Source organism: Nyctereutes procyonoides, unplaced genomic scaffold (assembly GCF_905146905.1).
Source record: "Nyctereutes procyonoides isolate TBG_1078 unplaced genomic scaffold, NYPRO_anot_genome, whole genome shotgun sequence".
Taxonomy (NCBI): Eukaryota; Metazoa; Chordata; class Mammalia; order Carnivora; family Canidae; genus Nyctereutes; species Nyctereutes procyonoides.
In genome coordinates, this window is record NW_026575159.1 from 25,974,892 (window position 1) to 25,995,610 (window position 20,719).

General features: G+C 47.6%; 1 protein-coding gene across 4 annotated transcripts in view; it reads right to left on the minus strand.

The window, feature by feature from the left end:
- ZFAT (zinc finger and AT-hook domain containing) overlaps window positions 1–20,719 on the minus strand; it is a 273,128-nt gene that overhangs the window by 65,289 nt on the left and 187,120 nt on the right. For all 4 annotated transcript variants that reach the window (XM_055314428.1, XM_055314427.1, XM_055314426.1 and 1 more), the window contains 2 exons: window positions 18,959–19,132; window positions 2,331–2,419 (listed from right to left, as the gene is read on the minus strand). In XM_055314428.1, the coding sequence (XP_055170403.1) occupies window positions 2,331–2,419; window positions 18,959–19,132 (263 nt within the window). The remainder of the gene's footprint in view (window positions 1–2,330; window positions 2,420–18,958; window positions 19,133–20,719) is intronic.

Sequence of the window (20,719 nt, forward strand, 5' to 3'; positions counted from 1 at the left end):
GAAAAGCACTTTTCAAATCTTAGATGGTAAACACATATTAATTTTATCTTTAAAATAAATATATAAATAACAACATGTAATTTTAAAAGGCAATACAAGAGTTTGCTCTTATTACAGTGTTTCCTGACACAAATTATATATTGCAAATTATGTATCCACATCTAGAAAAGCAAACTGGTTTCCTCTTGCAGGCCAACTGCAATAGATTAGTAGTGTCTGTGTGAAGATTTTGACGCTTTGTGTAGGATTAGTGAAACAGGAGAGGCTTGGTTTCTTAGGAATGTTTGCCATTGGTATGCAGAGGGAGCATGGAAGTATGTAGACTATGGATTTTCAGGTTTTGGTGAGAATTTTCTACCACGGAGTAGATGTGAAAGGAAGAAAACAGAGTGGGGGAATGCAGTGGGTGGAATAATGTCCCTGCAAAGCTCGACCTGAGATCTAGAAGCTCATGTGGCAAAAAGAAGTTATGACTACAAGTGGAATTGAGGTTGTTCATCAACTGACCTTGAGGTAAGGACATTCTCCTGGGGCATCCAATGGGCTCACAGGTGAAAACAGGTGAAATCACCAGGGTCCTCCCAGGTGAAAGGCGGAAGGGAAGCAGAGGGGAGAGAGGTGGGATGCTACGTTGCTGGCTTGGAGGATGGAAGACTGAAGCCAAAAGTCAAGGAATGCCGGTGGCCTCCAGAACCCAGAAAAGGCCAAGGATGCATTTTCTCCCAGAGCCTCCAGAAGGAATATAGCCCTGCCATCACCTTGCCTTTAGATTAGTGAGACCCGTGCTGGAATGCTCTACTATTCAATAGCTTGTGTAGTTTCAAGCTATAAGTTGGAGATAGCAGAGCAGTAAACAGAAAACTGACAGAGCTGTGTGATGGCAGGAAATGGTTGAGAGCTACACGCGAGGGTGACAGCCCCAAATCCACTTCCTATGCACACAAGCCAAAGATTCCATAGATCTGAGCCGGAGAACAATGAGGATTTCGGGGCAGAGAGACTGTTCGGGTATGGCTGGGGAAGGAAGACATCCTGTGCTGACAACCCAGGATGAAAAGTGTAGCTCCAGTTCTGGGATGGGAGGAAAATAAAGAACCCGGCCAGGTCCCACCTGCCCATCTATGAAGTGAGAGCTGCCTCGGCTTTCTGTTCTCTTAGCACCCTACTGTGCTAGTCTGTGGAAACCTAGGGTCCCCCAAAGGAGCACATCTGTGGCTGCGAAATGCAAGATAAAGCTCTTCATTTTGATCACATACAAAGTCTGAGTGGCACTCAAGAAGCTCCCTGCAAAGACACTGTCACTCCCATGAGGTGACAGGCCAGTCCTGCCTATGAAACCTCAGAAGAGCTTGCTGATGGGAGAGTCCTCATCCCCTCCAAAGTGGTGACAGCACAGGTTGGTCAGCATGGTAACAGGTGCGGCCAAGAAGCCTACTAGGGGACTGGGTACCTACTCTGAGGTTCGGGTCCATGTGTCAGATACAGATGACAGTGTCCACCGTGGGGGAGGGGAGCGCTGACAGGAGTGAAGTTCCTGGCACAGTACAGTCATACGGCAGGTGATCAATAACTTCCAACCATGAGTGTGGCGTCCCACAGCCCCTCCCACATTCTGTGTTCTCCAGGATTCAGCAGTGGACACAATTTCAACAAACACTCTAGAGCATCATGCTTTCTGTTTGCCTGTGTGGATGCAGCAGCAGCAGCAGCAGCAATCTGAAGGACTGAGTTGTCAGCACCAGGCAGGCATTTTTATCAAACAAATTCACAGGACCATGCACAGGTCTTACTGTCAAAGACCGCAGCAGAAGCGGCCACTGGGTGCATATTTAGCATCTACATTCGGGGGATCTCAGTTACAGCTATGACACGAATACAGACAGCCACCATCTCCTGGGCCCCTGCAATGTGCCGGGCACTGCCAAGGGTGCCCCATAACCACCACCTCCAGCTGGGCATTGTCATGCCTGTTGTATCAGGGGACTGACCCGAGGCAGTCCAGGATCCGAAGGCCCACCCCCTCATCCTTAGCGCTCACATCCTCTCCTCTAAATCCCTCCAGGTTTTAAGAGTAAGAGCAGGCCTTTTCTCTAGCCTGCATGCTCTTACATGTGCCCCCCTGCACCTGGTTTCCAAATGACAGAGAAGCTGTGCATGCTACCTCTGGAAGGAGAGAGCACGCCATGAAGTGAGTTATACCTTGGACTCCATGCAGCCTACCTAAGGGGATCCGGGAGTGAGGGGAACATCCCCCCAAATAAGACACCTTCATTTGGACAAGCGAGATTCTTCCACCGCGAACCTGCACACCACGTGCCGAGCCCTCTCACCTTGAAGGAGGCGTGCTGCTCCATGTGCCGCAGCAGCTGGGGCTTCTGGGCCGCCGTGTAGTCACACACTGTGCACTTAAACTGCTTCCCTGGAAAGAAGGGAGAAGGTGAGCGTCACATGAGGCTAACGGCTCCTGTGTGTGAATGAAGTGCCAGGCACAGAGCCAGGTGTGCAACGATGCCAGATGGGAGTGCACAGCCCCTGGGGGAGCAGCCTATACACACAGACACCTGTTGACTGCAGGTGGCGGCAGAAGGGGGGCTTGCGGTAGAGGGAGAAGAACAACCAGCTCTGCCTGGGAGGCCCCAGGAGCAGCGACGCTGGAGCAGGTGCCTACAGAGAGTCAGGGTGTGTCCAGCTGCCTGGAGGAAAGAGAACATGTGGAGAGCACAGAGGTGTGTACCCCAGTGCTCAGGAGACGGGAGCTGGGTCTTCCTTCCAGGACCCCAAGCATGTGGTCTCAGGGAGGGACAAGCACTGGCCCTGGAGCAGCTGCCAGGGCATCAAGGGCCTGCAGCATCTCACCAAGAGCGTTGCGCTGTCCCGAGAGCCAGGAGAAGGCAAAATGCCACTCGGCAAGGCAGCAAGATCTGTGCTGGGACCGCCTAACCCAGGCAGGAGCGTGCAAGGCCGACGTGAGGGGATGTGAGAACAGAGCTACACAGAAATGGAACACACTGCTCTTTTAAGAGGATTCACGTGTTAGCAACATGTGAACATTCGTTGATGGGATGAACGGGCCCACGATGTATTTGTTAAAACAAAGTAATGGACATACGGGCATGCTACATTTTTCACTCCCTGGTTAGCACAAGTGAAACCATGACATGCAATAGCACGAACATCGATCAAATATAAATCTGCCCGACTTCTGCTAGCTGTCTGTCGACTGTTCACCAAGCAGTTTCTAAGGGGTGCGAGCCTCTCAGGGAACCAGGGGCACAGCCACTGCACGTGGCACCACAGAAAACACTGGCTCCTCCCAGGGGCTTGGCACATCCTTCCTTCTCGGGCTGGGTGAGAGAGCCGTCTCCCTCTGCAGCCTGCAGCCTCCCTCCCTGCGTCCTCTCAAATCTGTTGAAAACTGGCTGATGGCACCTGTCACCAGAAACCTGCTCTCACCAAGGAAACCAGTGAGCTCCATGAGGCCCAGCTGATGGTGGATCTCAGTCGGCATTCTTCTGGACGATGCTGCATACGGCTCTGCTAATAGGCTGGTATCTAGTGTCCGTGAGGCATTCTCTCCCATCCACATCTTCCATACGCCGGCATTCCACAATGCTCTGCTCATAGTCCCATTCTTCTCCTTCTAGATGCATCCTTGCATAGAACCTTCCCCTGGGGATTTCTGTAAACCTTTAATGCCAAAATCTATACCTTCCACTCTTACTTCTTCATTCTTCTACATCCGCTACCATTCCCTGATCTTGAGATCTGAGTATCCAACCATCTGCTTGGCCTCTGATCCAAATGTGCTGACCTGGACTTACTGTCTTTCCCATCAAATGGGTCCCAGCTCCAGCCTTCCCAGTTCTTTACCCACCCAATCATGAAGTCAGAGACTTGATAGCCTCCTCAGCATCTCCATGACCCCAACTGTACTCATCTCAGATTCTCAGCACCTGATTTCACCTCCTAAATATTTCTCTGTTTCAACATCTCCCCACTGGTTTAGGCCCTCCTGACTTCTTTCCTGGATAAGGACGAAAGCCTGTAAACTGACTTCCTTGCCTTCAGGTAACCCTCCCATCCATCCATCCACTAACCAGCCGTCCACTCACCTACCCACCCTCTCTTTCCTTCCCTCGGTCCATCATCCATCCATGTGGATGCCCCAGCCTCCATCCAGATGACCTGACACATAAACTCTCCCACAGCCCTTCCTGCACACCCACCAAGGACTCCAACCACAGAACAGAGATGAAGTTCCAGACCATGGAACAGAAAGCCCTACGGAACCAAACCAACTCCCCCCCCCCCTCACCTGACCCTTCTCTCTGACTTCTGGTTTGCCTTCCCCTCTGTATGTGAGGCTCTGTGACACAGAAATCTTCAGTTCTGGCCTTTGCCAAACCTTTGCTAATACTTTCCAGACCTGGGGCGCACTGCCTCTCAGCATTTGGCCATTCTTCACCGTAACTCACAATTCAAGCTGAATGACATCTCTGACAACTGGGCTTGGAGTCAGCCCCCGTCATGCTCCCAGAGACCCTCTCCATGTGCTTCTGTCCATGCCCACCTGTGCAGCATTGCCATCTGTCCACAAGCCTGGGGCTGCCCTGGCTGCCCACAAGGACTGTGTCTTATTCAGCCCCGCACCCCCAGCGCCTGAGTGCAGGGCACACACTGAACACATTCTATACATTTTACTAAACTAAACTGGGCAAAGAACAGAAAGGAAATTCTATATATCATTTTTTAAAGATTTTATTTATTTATTTGACAGAGTGAGCAGAAGCAGGGGCAGAGGGAGAGGGAGAAGCAGGCACCCTGCTGAGCAGAAAGCCCGACGTGGGGCTCTGGAATCACGACCTGAGCTGAAGGCAAATGCTTCACCGACTGAGACACCCAGGCACTCCTAAAATTCTGTGTATCTTACATGAATAACACTTTCAATAGTAATAGCAAAAGAGAAATAATAGTATAAATACATTAATACAATGACACTATCATTCTAGAAGAACAAACCCCAAATTCTAGATTCTACTAATTTTGCAAGTCCTAAGTATGGGGAAAACTTTTTCATATGTAAGGCAAACATGTCATAATTAGAGACCAATGGACACTTGTTCTTAAATATAGTGTCCTCTTTTTTCAAACACAGGGCTGCACATTTCTACACATCTTGGATATAACCTCAGCCACCCATACTTCTCCACTGATTCCTGACGCACATAAATGCATCATCATTGTGCCAGGCAGCCTGAGCAAAATGGTGCTGGGTTCTGCACCACCAGAGTAGGAGGAAGAAAGCTGATAGAGCCATCCCCCAAAATGATATGTATTTTCACTCATTACCAATACACATTGCTCAGCCAGTAAAAGAGTAAGTGCTAAATAAGGTACTCTGAAATGAATAAATGGAATCACGGTTGAGATCAAGAGTCAGCCTTTTATGGACATACTCCCAGGGTTCTGTGAGAGACAGGGAAAGAACCTACCTCCTAAAAGCTACCCCTAAAGAAGTCCGGGCAATAAATATTATAAATGTTTCAGCAACCACGGACAGCCTCTATCAAACAGGCCTGGGAGAGCACTTGATGCAATCTTTTGCTGCCTAATTAAAATAATGCAATGGAGATCCATGACTAATCACAGAAGAGCAATGCTTTGAGACTATCAGTTGTGTTCTATCAAGACACTCCTGAGAACTAAGCGGGAAACGTAGTTTTTACCCGAGGCTAGAGTGGCCTCAAAGGGCTGGCCAATGTATATCAGTGTCTGTATCTGGATCACACAGCCCAGGAAAAGCAAAAAAAAAAAAAAAAAAAAGTGACTTTTGTAAAAAAAAATCCATCCACTTTTCACATGACATATCTGGCTAGCTCTATCCCCCAAGCTACTGTCCAGCAGCCGTGCTACAACTTGATGCCTAGGACCTCGGCCAAACACCCCAAAGACTGGGGAGGCAGACAGTGCTCACCCCTCTTACGGATGAGGACCTAGGATTAAGAATCCGAGCAACTGGGGATCCCTGGGTGGCTCAGTGGTTTGGCACCTGCCTGTAGTCCAGGGCGCGATCTTGGAGTCCCGGGATCGAGTCCCGCGTCAGGCTCCCGGCATGGAGCCTGCTTCTCCCTCCTCCTGTGTCTCTGCCTCTCTCTCTCTCTCTCTCTCTCTCTCTCTCTCTCTCTCTCTCATAAATAAATAAATAAAATCTTAAAAAAAAAAGAATCTGAGCAACTCCCAGGTTATGAAGTGGTCAGTGGCAGAGCCTGGATTTGGACCCCAAAGTTCCCATTCAGAGCCATGTAACCATCCTTCCACTAGTAAGGGTATGGCACAAATTACCCAAGAGAACAAAAAATTTATAACAGCAATGGACATATCTGTACCATAAAGACCACTGCACAAGAGGGTGGCCCATTAGAAAGGGGTACCCAAGAAGGGCCACTGGAAGAAGTGTGTTCCTTCTAGTTCTGTCCAGTTCACCCTGGGTGACGCTGGGCTCTTTCTTCTCTGCAACTTGGTGGCTTTATTAAAAGTGTGGGGAGGTAACCCCTGTGTGATCCAAGGAATGACTCAGACAGTGAGCGGCAAACACCTAAGAAGTAGCCCCTATGAGATGATGCTGGAGGGTCCATGCAGGTGACCCACCATGGCCACTCAGGACAGCTGTGGCAGTGCCCCTCTGGTCCCATCCCTTTGACCTCCCTGGCATTCTCAGGGACAATTCAGGGATGGGTCTAATTAAGCCAACCTATATATAATATACCTTAACCAGAAAAAATAATAACAGAGCAGGGGAAAGTGATAAAGTGCAAGAGTCTATAGAAGGCCTTCCTCATCTTGCCCCCTGCAACTGCTCTGGCCTTCTCTCTACCCCAGCAAACTATGAACCTCTGCAAGGGCTAACAGGACCCCCTATGATGGGCTCCCTGTTACTCCTCTAAGCTCACAAGCAACCTCCTCTGGCACCCCCATACTCTACTCTGAGAACACAGCACACCCCTGCCACCCCAGACTTCTGTACCTGCATTCCCAGGGCCTGGGACGCCCTACCTAGATCCCACCACCACCATCCCACTTAGAGCTAGAGTCACCTTTATGGATTCATTTTTGGAATTCCTCATCTCATAACATTTTCGTGTTGAACGTGAATTGTCTCATATTCCTATTTTCATTTTCCTATTTCAAGGGTCTCAACATTTGAGATAGTGTCATACCTCAACTGTACTGTATCATATATTATACTGATTTATCCTGTTTATCATTTAGCTTCATGACAGCGGAAGCTTTCTGGTTTTGTTCTACTGTTCTTATATCATCTACTGTTGTATCTGAGTGGCCCATCGATTCATCTCCAGCTAGTCAGTCTGGCACCTTCGCTGAGTTGTGGGTACTCTGGAGATGGGATGGTACATTTCTCATTCTGTGTCCCTGTGTGTAGTGGTGAGCACTCACTGGTTGCAGGGCTAGTGGTGAGTTATAGGAGATCCCACAACAGGGTGTCAGCTGAGCCACACTCCCTCTCTCCCCACAACAGGCACCAGGAAATGAAATGGAACAAAAACAGGCCTCTATGAGGACGTGAGAGCCAAACTAAGAAAGGAGGATAAGGATCACCAAGCCACATGAAGAGGAGGTGAAGACTCTGGGAGGAGTAACCAAACACACAAAGCCCTGGAGTCTCTAGAAGCTCCCCAGGTACCATGATAACAAAGGCCCCTTTCCTGCTTCACCGCTCTCAAATGAGTTTCTATCAAGTGCAACAAAAGAGTCTCAACAAACATAGCTATTGAATGAATCAGTGAGTGCATGAGTACAAAACACCAAGACCCCAGAAAGCAAACACATAAAAACAAGATGTGAACAATTCATCAACAGAGGATTAATTAAATTCATCAAAAGAAGTCCACTGATAGAAAACACTTACATACAGCACTATGAACCAGCAAACGATATAAATGTTGATGCAAATTAACTCAGTCCATCCATTTAATTCTCAAATTTACCTGTTCAGTTGTGAGTTATCAAATAACTAAAAATTATAGTAACACGGTAAGATCTGACACATCTTAAACCAAGACACTGACCATTTCTAATAACGTGAAAGAGCTAAGCCAGAACACTTTCATATTTCTGGCACAATTTTCTGAAAGCAGCAAGTTGGCAGTGTAGCCCATGATTAAAAACACCAAGACAAAATAGCCACCTGGCTCCCAGAAATGTGTCCTTATGGAATTAATTCACGGGAAGGAGTAGTTCATACTCAAGAAAGGGCTCCTTGCAACTAAGTCTTAATGAAGAGAAAACAGAAAATAATACACCGTCTGATAATAAGTTATGGTTATGCAGCACATAGGCCCCCTACCACCATCATGGGACGTTACACAACCTCTAAACGTAATATTCACGGACTCTACAGCAACAAACAATAATTAAGATAATTAATTTTAAGGCTATGAGGATGATATCTACTTTAACTACAACTATGTAATCTTTTCACATGAACATGAATGATGATTGAAAAAGTTTTGCTTTTTTTTTTAAAGGAGGTTCCATGCCCAGCATGGAGACCAACATGGGGCTTGAACTCATGACCCTGAGATCAAGACCTAAGCTGAGATCAAGAGTCAGACACTTAATAGACTGAGCCATTCAGATGCCCCGAAAAAGAATTTTTAAAAGAGTAATTTATGTTGGGTAACAGAATTGTGGGCACTCTCACAGGAAGGGATTATTAGATCTTTGTGACTGCTGTTTTAAGGGGAAACAGAAAATGCTGTTTTCTGGGCAAAAGAACAGGATTTTGGATAAATTAGCATCCCATCACTGAAAGGCTGGGATGTCTCAGCCCACCTCCTAGGACATACAATTAACAAGACAGATCTTTCAACATGGAACCATAAGATGGTATCAGTGGTTCCTGAACTGAACTTCGAGAGAATTCATTGTCTTTTAAAGTGAACCCCAGCCTTGCCTGGCTATATGCTGACTTACGGTGCTCCTTCTGACCAGCATCTTTGCCATCTTCTTCACGAAGAGAAGACAGTGACCTAATTTGGTGAAGAATCTCCGAGGGGGTCATTTCTTGTCTTCAGAGGCACAATCTAACGTTGGCAAACAGTCAAAAAGTCATTCTGAGCCCAGTCCTATCAGCGAGAAGGAGAAAGAAAGCAGAACCATACCACCTTCTGCAGAAACACTCTTGAGCACTCCCAGCTGACTACAAAAACACTGCCAAAAACAGTGAAGAAGGCAAACTGCAGGAAATAATGTCTTCCCTGCTACGATCCACAGAATTTGGAGCCTCAGTTAGGTAGGATATTCTTCTTACCTGACCCAGAGGTCTAGATGTTAAAGGTCAAAATCATAACAACCCAGATGAACCTCACAAATAATGTTAAAGGGAAGAAGGCAGACACAAAAGAGCATGTATCCTATCAGTTTAGGTGAAGTTCAGACAGGCAAGATCAGGTTACAGTGTTCCAAGTCCGGGCAGCTGCTACTTTGAGGAGGGAAGGGTATGGCTGGTAGGAGGGTAAGGCTGACTCCAGAGGGGCTAGTGATATCCTGTGTCTTACCCTGGGATGTGGGGATGCAGGTGAGATGCCTTTGTGACAATCCAGTTGGCTGTACCCTTACCAAGTACATGCTTTTTTTGCCTGTGTATGATGCTTGAATTTTAAAAAGGTAAGGGAAAAAAAGACCCCACCACAAGAACAAAACAGGCTACCTTCCCCAGAAAGGGGCTCAGAAACTCGTGCCCAATAGTTCAAGAAGAAAAGGTGTGTCAGGCGGGGTTCAAAGGCATCATAGTCTGCGGAGTACTTGGCTGCTGGTGCAGGGGTTAAGGAAAAAGATACCATTGACACTATTTGCCCTGTGACTCTCAGTTCTGCATCTTTCTGAGAGCCGGGCTGGCAGGAGATTTTCCACTGCAGACACTGTGGCCCATTCTGGACGCAGTGTTTCACCACCAGCTCCTAGTTCCCTCAAAAGGTGTGATCTGTTTTAGTATATGTGCTGCCGAAGCAAGCACAAAAGGTGTGATCTGATACAAGTTCCCTTCGAAGATGGAAGGGAGTGGGTGGAAAGGTCACCTCCACTCCTTCTGTTCATCCCTCTGCATTCCACTTTCCCTTGGCAGCAGTCTCTTTCTCTGGTAATGTGAGCTCCTCAGCCAGCATTCCACGGCTGACTTGCTGATGGAATGAAGCTCACCTCTGACCTGTGAAGCACTGGCTGGACCTGGTGCCAGGACATTGACTGAAATCAAGCAGCACCAGACAGCAGAGGAGAGCGTTGGGTCTGGTATCCAGGAATCCTGAGATGTGCCCTTTACCCAGCCTGTCATGTTAGGACAGAGGGCACAGGATTTGGAGGGCAAAACAGAAATCCTTGTTACTCTGCCTTGAGTTAGGTGAAGACAGGTACCCCCAACCCCAAGGGATGTGGGACTGCCCTCCCTGTTGGGTTTCCTTCTGCTGTGGAGGACAAGATGAATGTGCAAGAGGGAGGGCCAGAGAGCCAGTGGGGCACCAGCCTCGCTGCACACTCTGCCCCAGGAGGAGGCTATCCCATGTAGAGGGGAGCAGCACTTATCCCACACCTGCAGGCAGCTGTTGGTGGTGGTGGTGGGGGTTCCCTCCAGGATATATGTAGCCCCCAGCCTGGTGACCAGCACTTAGAAAACACACAGTACCCTGGTGAGGATGTGGAGAAAAGGGGACTCCAGGGCTCTGCTGGTGGGAATGTAAAATGGTTCAACCACCATGCAAAACAATACGGAGCTTCCCCCCCAAATTAAAAATAGATCTCCCATACCATCTACTATTTACTATCTAGCAATTCCACTACTGGGTATAACATGCAAAGGAACAGGATTCCAAACAGCTATCTGCACCCCCATGTTCACAATAGTCAAGACACAGAAATGAGACAAATGCTATCAAAGGATGAATGGATAGTAAAGAAGTGGTAAACAATGGAATATTATTCAGCTATGAGAAAGGAGAATATCTTGCCATTTGCAACAACACGAATGGACCTCGATGCCATTACGCTAAGTGAGGTAAGTCAGATAAAGAAAGGCAAGCACTGTCTTCTCTGTGGAATGTATTTGTCAAACTTGGGAAAAAAAAAAAAAAAAAACACAGAGTAAAATGGTGGTTACCGGGGGATGAAGAGATAAAAACTGATGTTGTCGCAGGGCTCAAGTTTGCAGTGTAGTAAATAAGCCATAAGGAGCTAACGCAGAATATAATGAATGTACACAACAATATTGCACTATAATGCAAATGTGATACAGTGTTACTATGATGGCAACATATAATATAAATATAAATATGTAACAAATTAACACATTGTCCACCTTAAATTTATACAATGTTATATGTCAAATATATTAAATTAAAAAATACTTGATCATAACAAGAGAGTTTGTAACTAAGTGCTGTGATGGATGTTAACTAAACGTATTATGGTGATCACTTCATAATATATACACTATACCAAAACACTATGCTGTACACCTTCAATTACGTCTCAAAAAACTAAAAAAAAAAAAAAAGAGAGAGAGAGAGAGAGAAAAGAAACTGCATAGCACCTGTCAGCTTCCTTTGTGTCTTACTACACCCTCATCTCCTCGATGAGCTTCCCTGAGGACAGTTCCAGCTGCTTGCTTACTTTAAATAGAGCTCTATATAAAACTAGGGAGAAGTGGAATGGTAGAAAAATCTCAAACCATCCTGTGAAAATAAGAGCATGCCCTTTGTCTTCTGGCATTTGGAGTCCATCAGCACACAAAGAAAGACAGCGATGGACAATTTCTTCTAATTTAAGGCACCTTGTTTAAAAACCTGTTAAATGAAATCACTCCTGCCAAATCAAATCTTATGTGTACCTCAAACTTGAAAGGGCATTAAAATACTTAAAGAAATTTGCATAAATCAGAACTATTACTAGTTAGAATATCTAGAGGCATGAGGGTGCCCTACCGCTGCCCCATGCAGCCTGGCACACCGGGGTGTGCTGCCTAAGGTAAGAAAAGCTCCCCACAGGAAGCGTAACACGTGCTGCAGCCGGCAGTGTGCGGAGCATCATCTCCACAGCTCTAGCATCTGCAGGACTTTATACAATGGCAAATCAGGACAGAAATAGCTACGGCAATAAAAATACAGTTGAAGGCTTCAGCCTCTGTGCTTTAATGGCAGAACTCCAGGCAAGTGCAGACTTAAGAGACGGATGGTTCTCTGTAATTAGATATCAGTTTCGAGACAAGGAGGAAGACATCGGCATCCCGGCATGGGAAGAAAGAGAAGGCGGCCCAGAGCCAGAGAAAAGGACGGGAGAGGGCAGGGCACCACAACTGGCTTGAGGTCACAGACGCTGGGCCTGGTATCTGCAATCTGTCGCTGAGACCCCTCTACCCTACTGAGGTTTTAGGTCCGCAAGCCTTATTCAACACACAAGTCTGTGTAGTAGTCTAAGGGGACTGTTCAGAAAGCCATACGGTTCCTTTTATTCTACGGGCTGTTACTTCTCCGGTGTGTAAAAACCTGAGAAGACCTTCAGGTGCACACAGCCAGGGGGCACATGCAGAAGGGCACTGACGTCGGCCTGCACGCTGCTGCCCATCACCCAGACACTGGCCGGCAAGGGTAAGGCATGGAAGCCCACCGTGTCCGTGCCCACCCCATCCTTGAGCACCAGGGTGAGAGGGACAAGGATCCTGTGCAGAGGCCAGGCTCACCAAAGTCTCGTATATGAACTTGGAAGGCCAGCTGGCTGCTCAGATACAAATTTTCCATTTATTAACTTCCTGGCTCTAGAATGTGCGTTTCTAGAAGTAAAGAGACTACGGATTAAGTGGGGCTATTCTATCCTACAAGGACTCTGCTTGCAGAGTGGAAGAGGAGAAAAATAACTCCACATGTCCAGCTCCGAGAGTATTTCCACATGTCACTGTGGAACCTCTTATCACAAACTGAAGGAGTGGGGGTGGGGGGGGTGGGGAGGGGATGATGCTTCCTCCGCTCAGAACTCAGCTCCACACTCGACGCTCGACTTGTCTAATTATGATATGCACAAGAGTGCTTGAAGCTTGGAGAATCCCTCTGTGTTACGTTTTACCAGAAAACATCTTAACTCAAGGGTACAAGGGCAGGTTGGATGGGGCAGGAGGGGACCCGAAGGAATTAGCACCGCTCCTCAGAGAGCTTTTTAGTTCCTGACTGGGGATTCTCGCTGGAATATGTCACAGCAAGGCACGGCGCCCCTGTACCTGCCCCATCTGCTGGGGGTGGCGTGATCCCCGGAAAGCCTAGACCACACACGCGGAGGCCCTCTTTAAAGCCAAAAAGGGGAAAATGCGCTTCAGCAGGATTTTTGCATGAAATTCTTTCATACCGCCGCCACACACCCCAAGGGTTTAATTGGGCCCTTTACAGATCAACATCTCTCTCTGGACATATTGAGTGGCAAACCTTTGAACTGAAACCTCTGCCCACTGTGACCTCTCCCTTCTAAGGCACAGTAATGAGCTCCTCTGGGAAACAAGATGAGCAAACAGGGACTCATCACTTCAAAGAAGCCCCGAAATGTGAAAAGTTGGATTCACAAGCAGGTAAAAGGGGAGGCTACTCAGTTCCTTTCACTTCATTGAGAGAAACCCAAGAAGATTCCTTTACTAGTAAGTGCTTCCATCATATTTTACAACCTCCAACTCACAAGCATTTGATGTAACACAACTGAGGGATGAGGTGAGGAAAATAATTGGCACTTTTCGAGTGTTTCTACATCCCAACTACTGTCTGCAAGGCCCTTCACATTTTTGTTGTGTTTTTGTTTTTGTTTTCTTTTTTTTGCTCATTCTACCAACGAACATTTATTGAGTACCTACTGTAAGCCAGTCATTGTTTTAAGTACCTGGGATACAAAACCAAGCAAATGTGGTAGGTCCAAAGTCCCTGCCTGGGGAGCTCACAGTCTTGTGGAAGACATGGAAAGTCATGAACAAGGAAATGATAATGCACAGAACACAGAAGTCTAAGGAGAAACAGTAAAAAAGATGGAAGAAAGCCTGAAGGTACTGGGGAGAAGTCCCATGGCAGACACAAACCACACAGGACGCTCGAGACAGAGAAGGCAGGAAGAGACACCTAAGGGACTCACGGGGTCTGGATGATGCGGAGGGCTGGTGGGCTGTAAGGGACTCGGTGGGAAGAGCATGGCAGCAGAAGGAAGGCAAATGCCCAAAAGGGCAGGGACCTGGCAGGTATGAGAACAGGAAGGGGATGGAAGTGTCTAGAAAGAGGATGGTCAGGGGAGAGCAGAAGAGATGGGTGGAGATGGGGGGCTGAGAGCGAGGATCAGCCGGGCTGTGGCTTGGCCACTGTCCAGGAGCTGACTGCGGGGGTAAGACCAAAGACAGGGAGAGCATCAGGTGGCCACAGCAAGAAAGGACGCATGAGGTGGACAAACACAACACCACGAAGGTGCCAGAAAGGGAAACTGAGGGAAAACACACACAGAAGTTGCTAATGGGCCGTTGGCAGGGTGTGAATGAGACAGTCAGGAATGACCTGAGGTTTCTGACCCAAGTGAACCACAAGGAGTGGCCAGTGACCGACACGGGTATGTCAGGGGTCATCCAACTCTGGTCTCCGGGCCAAATCCAGTCTGTTTCTGCACAGCTGGGAGTTCAGAATGGCTTTGAGAGCTTTTAAGTTTTGTGGGAAGAAAACAAAACAAATCAAAAAGAAGAATATACGGCAGGAACCAAACATGGCACTCCAAGTCTAAAACCTTTACTGTGTTTGTTCCGCGTCTGGGGACCCCTGGCTGGCAGGAGACGCAAGTCAGGGGCAGATGAGGAGCTGAAGTGTCGCATAGGCTTAGATGCCTTCTAGACGTGCAGGTGAAGATGCTGAGCGGGCAGTCAGAGCTGGAAACAGAAGCTGGGAAGCCTTCCACAGAAACAGTGTGCAAGCATGGGCAGGCCGGGGAGACGTCAACCTAGGAGTGTGTGGGCTTTGAGGGCAGGAGGTCAGAGCTAAGGCGGCCCCAGAAGAAACAGCCAGAAGGGCAGGTGGGGCCCAGGTGAGCAGGAGGCACTTTCTGGTATTTGACCCTCCAGCCCAGAAGACACAGGGCTATCATGATCCCTGTTTTACTGAGAAGGAAACTGAGGCTCAGAAAAGTGACCTGACCAAGCACACCCTACGAGGCAGAGGCAAGCAAGACTCAAAACTCAGGCCTCCATCGTAGCTCTACCTACCCCACACAGCTTCTCCAGGGGACCAGCTGTGGAATCACTACTGATACAACAGATACAACAGATACAGTAAAAACCAAGTCATCCCAGGCAGGTTTTAAAGCAATGTTTGCTTCCAAGTAAAGAGCTAATTCTATGCTTCCAGGCTAACAGCCTCATCGAGGCAACCAAGCCCTGAGTAGCAGCACTTTTTCCTGAGGAACTCGAGGACGTGTGATGTTGTCACATGGTTCACGGGGGCGTCCCTGGGGCAGGAGAGAGTGTCCTCCTTTGGTGGAGAGGAAGGTGTTTTTCTTTTCTTTTTTTTTTTTTGGAAGGTATTTTTCTTATCTTGACCAAGCAGTTTCAAAATTTATCCAAAGGAATAATAACCAAATGAGAAAAACTAAGAGACGTTCATAGAAAAGAAAAAAGAGTAACATACGTGTGTGTAATAAAATCAGATATAGAAATAGCACCTAATAAAACAACATACTAGAAACAGAGATTGTTGAAACAGACCAAAATCTCAGAACGTGCCCAGCATCTTCAGAGACCGGCATTCCAAAATAAAATGAAAAGGACTGATTTCTCTATAATATGTTGAGTTAACTGAAAATTGTTTAAAAAAAAAATAGTAAGATCCCTACCACACACCACACACCAAAATAAATTTCAAGAATATTGTTTAATGTTATAAACTACATTAACTATTGTTAAATGTTATAAACTACAAAAATAAAACTTGAAGAAATTACAAAAGAAGTTTCCCCTAAGATGAGGGAGGTTTCTTTCAACAGAGAAAAAAATAAAGGATAAAACTTGTAAGTATAAATATTCAAGGTGGGGATCCCTGGGGAAACCCAGCGGTTTAGAGCCTGCCTTCGGCCCAGGATTATCCTGGAGACCCGGGATCGAGTCCCATGTCGGGCTCCCTGCATGGAGCCTGCTTCTCCCTCTGCCTGTGTCTCTGCCTCTCTCTGTGTCTCTCATGAATAAACAAATAAAATCTAAATAATAAATAAATAAATAAGCAAGCAAGCTTATTTAAACTTCTGTATATAAAAACATGTGGCTAACAAAACGTAAAGGCAAATGTTGAGTTAGAGGGAAATACGTGCACAGTATGACAAACCACTGAGATACAAAAAGCTTTTAGGAACCATCCAAATAAAATTGTGAGTGCACCAAAAAAGTGGGTAGGAGATGGAACTCAACTTTTTTCAAAGCTTTTTTTAAAACTGAAAGGAAAAAGGTAGACCTGTCGTTTGATTCCAGTTGCAGAGCAGACCGTCCCTGGAGCTGGGACACCCAGGCTGTGGTCGGGCACACCACGTATCAAGCTGGCCTTGGAGAAAACATGAGACCATGGTGAGTCCTTGTAACCGTGGGGAAATAGGGGCCACCCCTGAGTTAGACCGGGTGAAGCTACACTGGGCCTCATCACAGCATGGTCGAGAGAGACCCAGGGGGTGTCAAGGTGTCGTGTCTTTATCCTGCCCTGCCAAACTCAAGCCCACATGGGGTGGAAGGGTGGCGCGCCGAGGCAGCAGGCCCCTCCATTCCGGTCATGTTCTCACCGCACCTAAGGCATGATGCCCTTCTTCCCAGACTGGTGAGTGTCTGAAAACAACACATGACTTTACAAATACCTCAAACTCCCTAAAATGTCAGAAAAACAAAAAGAGAGAGCGAGAGAGAAGAGAAAATAATCCAAATTTCCTGTTTTGTCACAAAATATTTCATAATGCCTACAAGGCCTTCCCCCTTCCAGAAGATTGTCTTAACGCTTTAAGTACACACCATCTTTGCCCATCCGAATTCCCTCTCCTGCTGAAGAGCTCAGGGAGGGATCCCTGGGTGGCGCAGCGGTTTGGCGCCTGCCTTTGGCCCAGGGCGCGATCCTGGAGACCCGGGATCGAATCCCATGTTGGGCTCCCGGTGCATGGAGCCTGCTTCTCCCTCTGCCTGTGTCTCTGCCTCTCTCTCTCTCTCTCTCTCTCTCTCTCTCTCTCTCTAACTATCATAAACAAAAAAAAAAAAAAAAAAAAAAGAGCTCAGGGAGCGAAGTGACAGGCGGCATGTGTCACTGCCCACTGCCATGCCCGCCATGATACTGCTGCTCCCACCCCCGCCCCAGCCCTCCCCTCCACATCCAACTACGGTCGGTCCATGGCCCCTGATTAGACACACACCCCATCTCCGTGAATCCTTTCAGGCCAGAACCCAGACCTCTGGGCCAGGCGTTGAGCCACAGCGCCCCAGCCACCATAGCCCAGGGGACACCCTAGGCCTCCAGCGCTGAGGACAGCCACTTGTCATTAGTGGTTTGTATTGTAAAAATACAGTGGCACTGTATTTTTCAGGATTCTGTGACTCGTGTGCTTCCACGTCAAGAAATACCAGGAAGGCGTATTGTTTCCGAAGGTACAGAATTCATGAATAATTACATGATTTAATGCTTTCATTACTCAGGGCAAAACTGCTTTACTGTCACTGCGTTTTTAATTATTTTGCTTATGGATTTTCTTATTTACGGCACACTGCTTAAATCTGCATAGTTATGGCCCTGGACTTCATTCAGCCTAGGCAAGCCCTGGATCTTCAAGTCTAATGAAGCCGAGCTAAGCCTGTGGCCTCCCCACAAGCCCTTCAAGCTCACCCACACACAACAGGATGGATTCCTTAGAACATTTTTAAAATAAAGGCAGGACCTAAAGGCTATGTCATCCCATAAGTTCGGAAATCAAAAATAATTGTTGCAATCACTCTTGATTTTTAGGGTGAATTCCAATTTTTGTATATAATTGTTCTAAAACAGCCATCTGGTTGTTTTATTTATGAATATGGTTTATTAATCTCATTACATAGAATACTGACAAGACCTTCCCACAATTGGGGTTTTTAAAAGAAAATTAAAAACATTAAAGGCCTCTTATGGTTTAGCTGCCTGTCTTCTTAAAACAATTCTGCTTTTCTTCCCTCTATTCTGCTCATCTCAGGGACTTTCTTGGCCACTGTGACCACTGCCCACCACCTCTCCTTCTCCCCAGGGCTGCCAAGCCCCCTTCCATCACAGCACCCACCTTTAGCCCGGCCTGCATGCTTCTCTTCCTCCCCACTGGGATATAGACTCCTTGGTGGCAGCAACTGTTCCTTACCTACCCTATACCCCAGGCATGTCTGGGACATAGTAAGAACTCAATCAATGGTTCCTTACAAGTGAATGAAATTAGAGATCAACGTAAGTGTACTTCATCAAGGTCAAATTTGCCCAAGTATTGTTGGTATTTTAAACTGAGCCCCATTTTGGCCTGAATATCAAACCCTGAAGTTGCTTGGATGACAAGCATCCACTTGGAAGCCTCAGGTCAGGTGTGATCAGAATGCCCCTCAGGCTCAGGTGGGGCTGGAGGTCTGAAGAGGATTGCAACTTTCAGGTCAAGGCCTCCTGAGGGCGCCTTACTCCCTGGAGCAGCATCCCCTCCCCATCCACCCACCCATGCACAGTGGAGGTCAGACACGGCTCCAGTCCTGAGCACGGGGAGTTTTGCCCTTGATCAGAATCGAAATTCTAGAAGACCCCGCTCTTTCTGGCCTGCAGACACATCCACTGCTTCTGCTGGACTTGAAACGTCAGCTTCACGTCTCACTTTCAAGAGAGTTAAAAAAAAAACAACGCACTATGGTATGGAGTTATTTACTTACCGTCAGCAGTGTGAAGGAGCTTATGACTTTTCAACGTCCCTTTTGATTTGAATTTCTTGCCACACATGTCACACAGGTGAGTTTTCTCAGTGCTATGACGATTCATATGAGCCTTGAGGTTACTCTTGCTTCGAGTTGCATACTCGCACAAAGAACATTTGAAGGGTTTCACACCTACCAGAGGAGGAGGAAAAACAGATCCATGTATAACAAAATCACACATACACACACACACCTACTTCTATGTGTGCATATGCGTATGTGTCCCAAGAACATACGTGCATATCCCTGTTGAACAAAACAGGGCACATGCCTTCCTGAACACACTGCACACATGCTTTGCCATGCTCTCATCCACGCCATTCCTTCCAACTGCCGTGCCTGTCCTGCCACGGCCTCCAGCATGTGGCCTTCTCTGATTGGCCCAAGCCAGTCCCCTTGCTTCCCTCTCTGTGTCCCCATGTATCCCCATCTCCTGGAATTCTCTATCAGAACTGCTATAGCACAGTGCAGGTCATCCACACCTGCCTCTCCCCATAGTCCAGGAATTCCTCTTGGGCACAGACTCCAAGCAGTTTCTGTAGCACATGTTCATTAAATTCAATAGAACGAAGTTAAGTTGACCAGAATTAAAGTAAATGTGGATCTGTGCAGAAATCAATGGGATCGGGGGATCCCTGGGTGCCTCAGCGGTTTAGTGCCTGCCCAAGGCGTGATCCTAGAGATCCAGGATCGAGTACCATGTCGGGCTCCCTGCATGGGGCCTGCTTCTCCCTCTGCCTGTGTCTCTGTCTCTCTCTCTTTAGATGTCTCTCATGAATGAATAAATAAGGGATCCCTGGGTGGCACAGCGGTTTGGCGCCTGCCTTTGGCCCAGGGCGCGATCCTGGAGACCCGGGATCGAATCCCACGTCAGGCTCCCGGTGCATGGAGCCTGCTTCTCCCTCTGCCTGTGTCTCTGCCTCTCTCTCTCTCTCTCTCACTGTGACTATCATAAATAAATAAAAAATTTTTTTAAAAAAATGAATGAATAAATAAAATCTTTAAAAAAAAAGAAATCAATGGGATTGGATACCTAGGATCAGACACAAGAGCACATTTTCATAAACTGAGCAGAGCCTTAGGACGCTGGCTGTTGTTGGGCTAATGGCTTGAACTGTGGCTGCTCCCCCTCCACTAGACAAACGCGCACTGCAGACCTACTCTGGAGCACACACTGAGGGGCTCTAAGGCTGAGAAGCCAGGGCCCCTGCGGCCGCCGTCCAGGGGGGAATGTGAAGCAAAAGGCCATGACACCTAGCGCAACATGCACAGGGAGAAGGATGCTGTGACTGACACTGAGCACAGGGTGGGGGATGTGACACACGGTGTGCTCAGCATTTTCAGACTTTGTCTACAAGACCCAAGACTTTGGTTAAGGAAGCCAAGGCTTCAACAAGGCTATGGGGTATGACCAGAGTCCAGAGCGCAGGTGCATGCATGGTGGTAAATAAACAGTACCTTCCGCCTGGGCTCTGAGCTCCACTCCTGCCATCCTGTCTGGGTCCCTATGCCATCAAGTACTGAACTGCTCACCTCTCCCTTCCTCATGGTGCATCCCCAAGGCCTGAGAACAGGTGTTTCTATTCCTCGCTGTCGAAACCCTCTCCAGGAACCCTCTTGTATTCCTGCCTGCGGCATGCCAGCTTCCTAACTCACCTCGGCACGAGTCCGGACTGGCTCCCCAGGCTCCTGGCTCTGCACTGCAACCCCAGGAGAGCC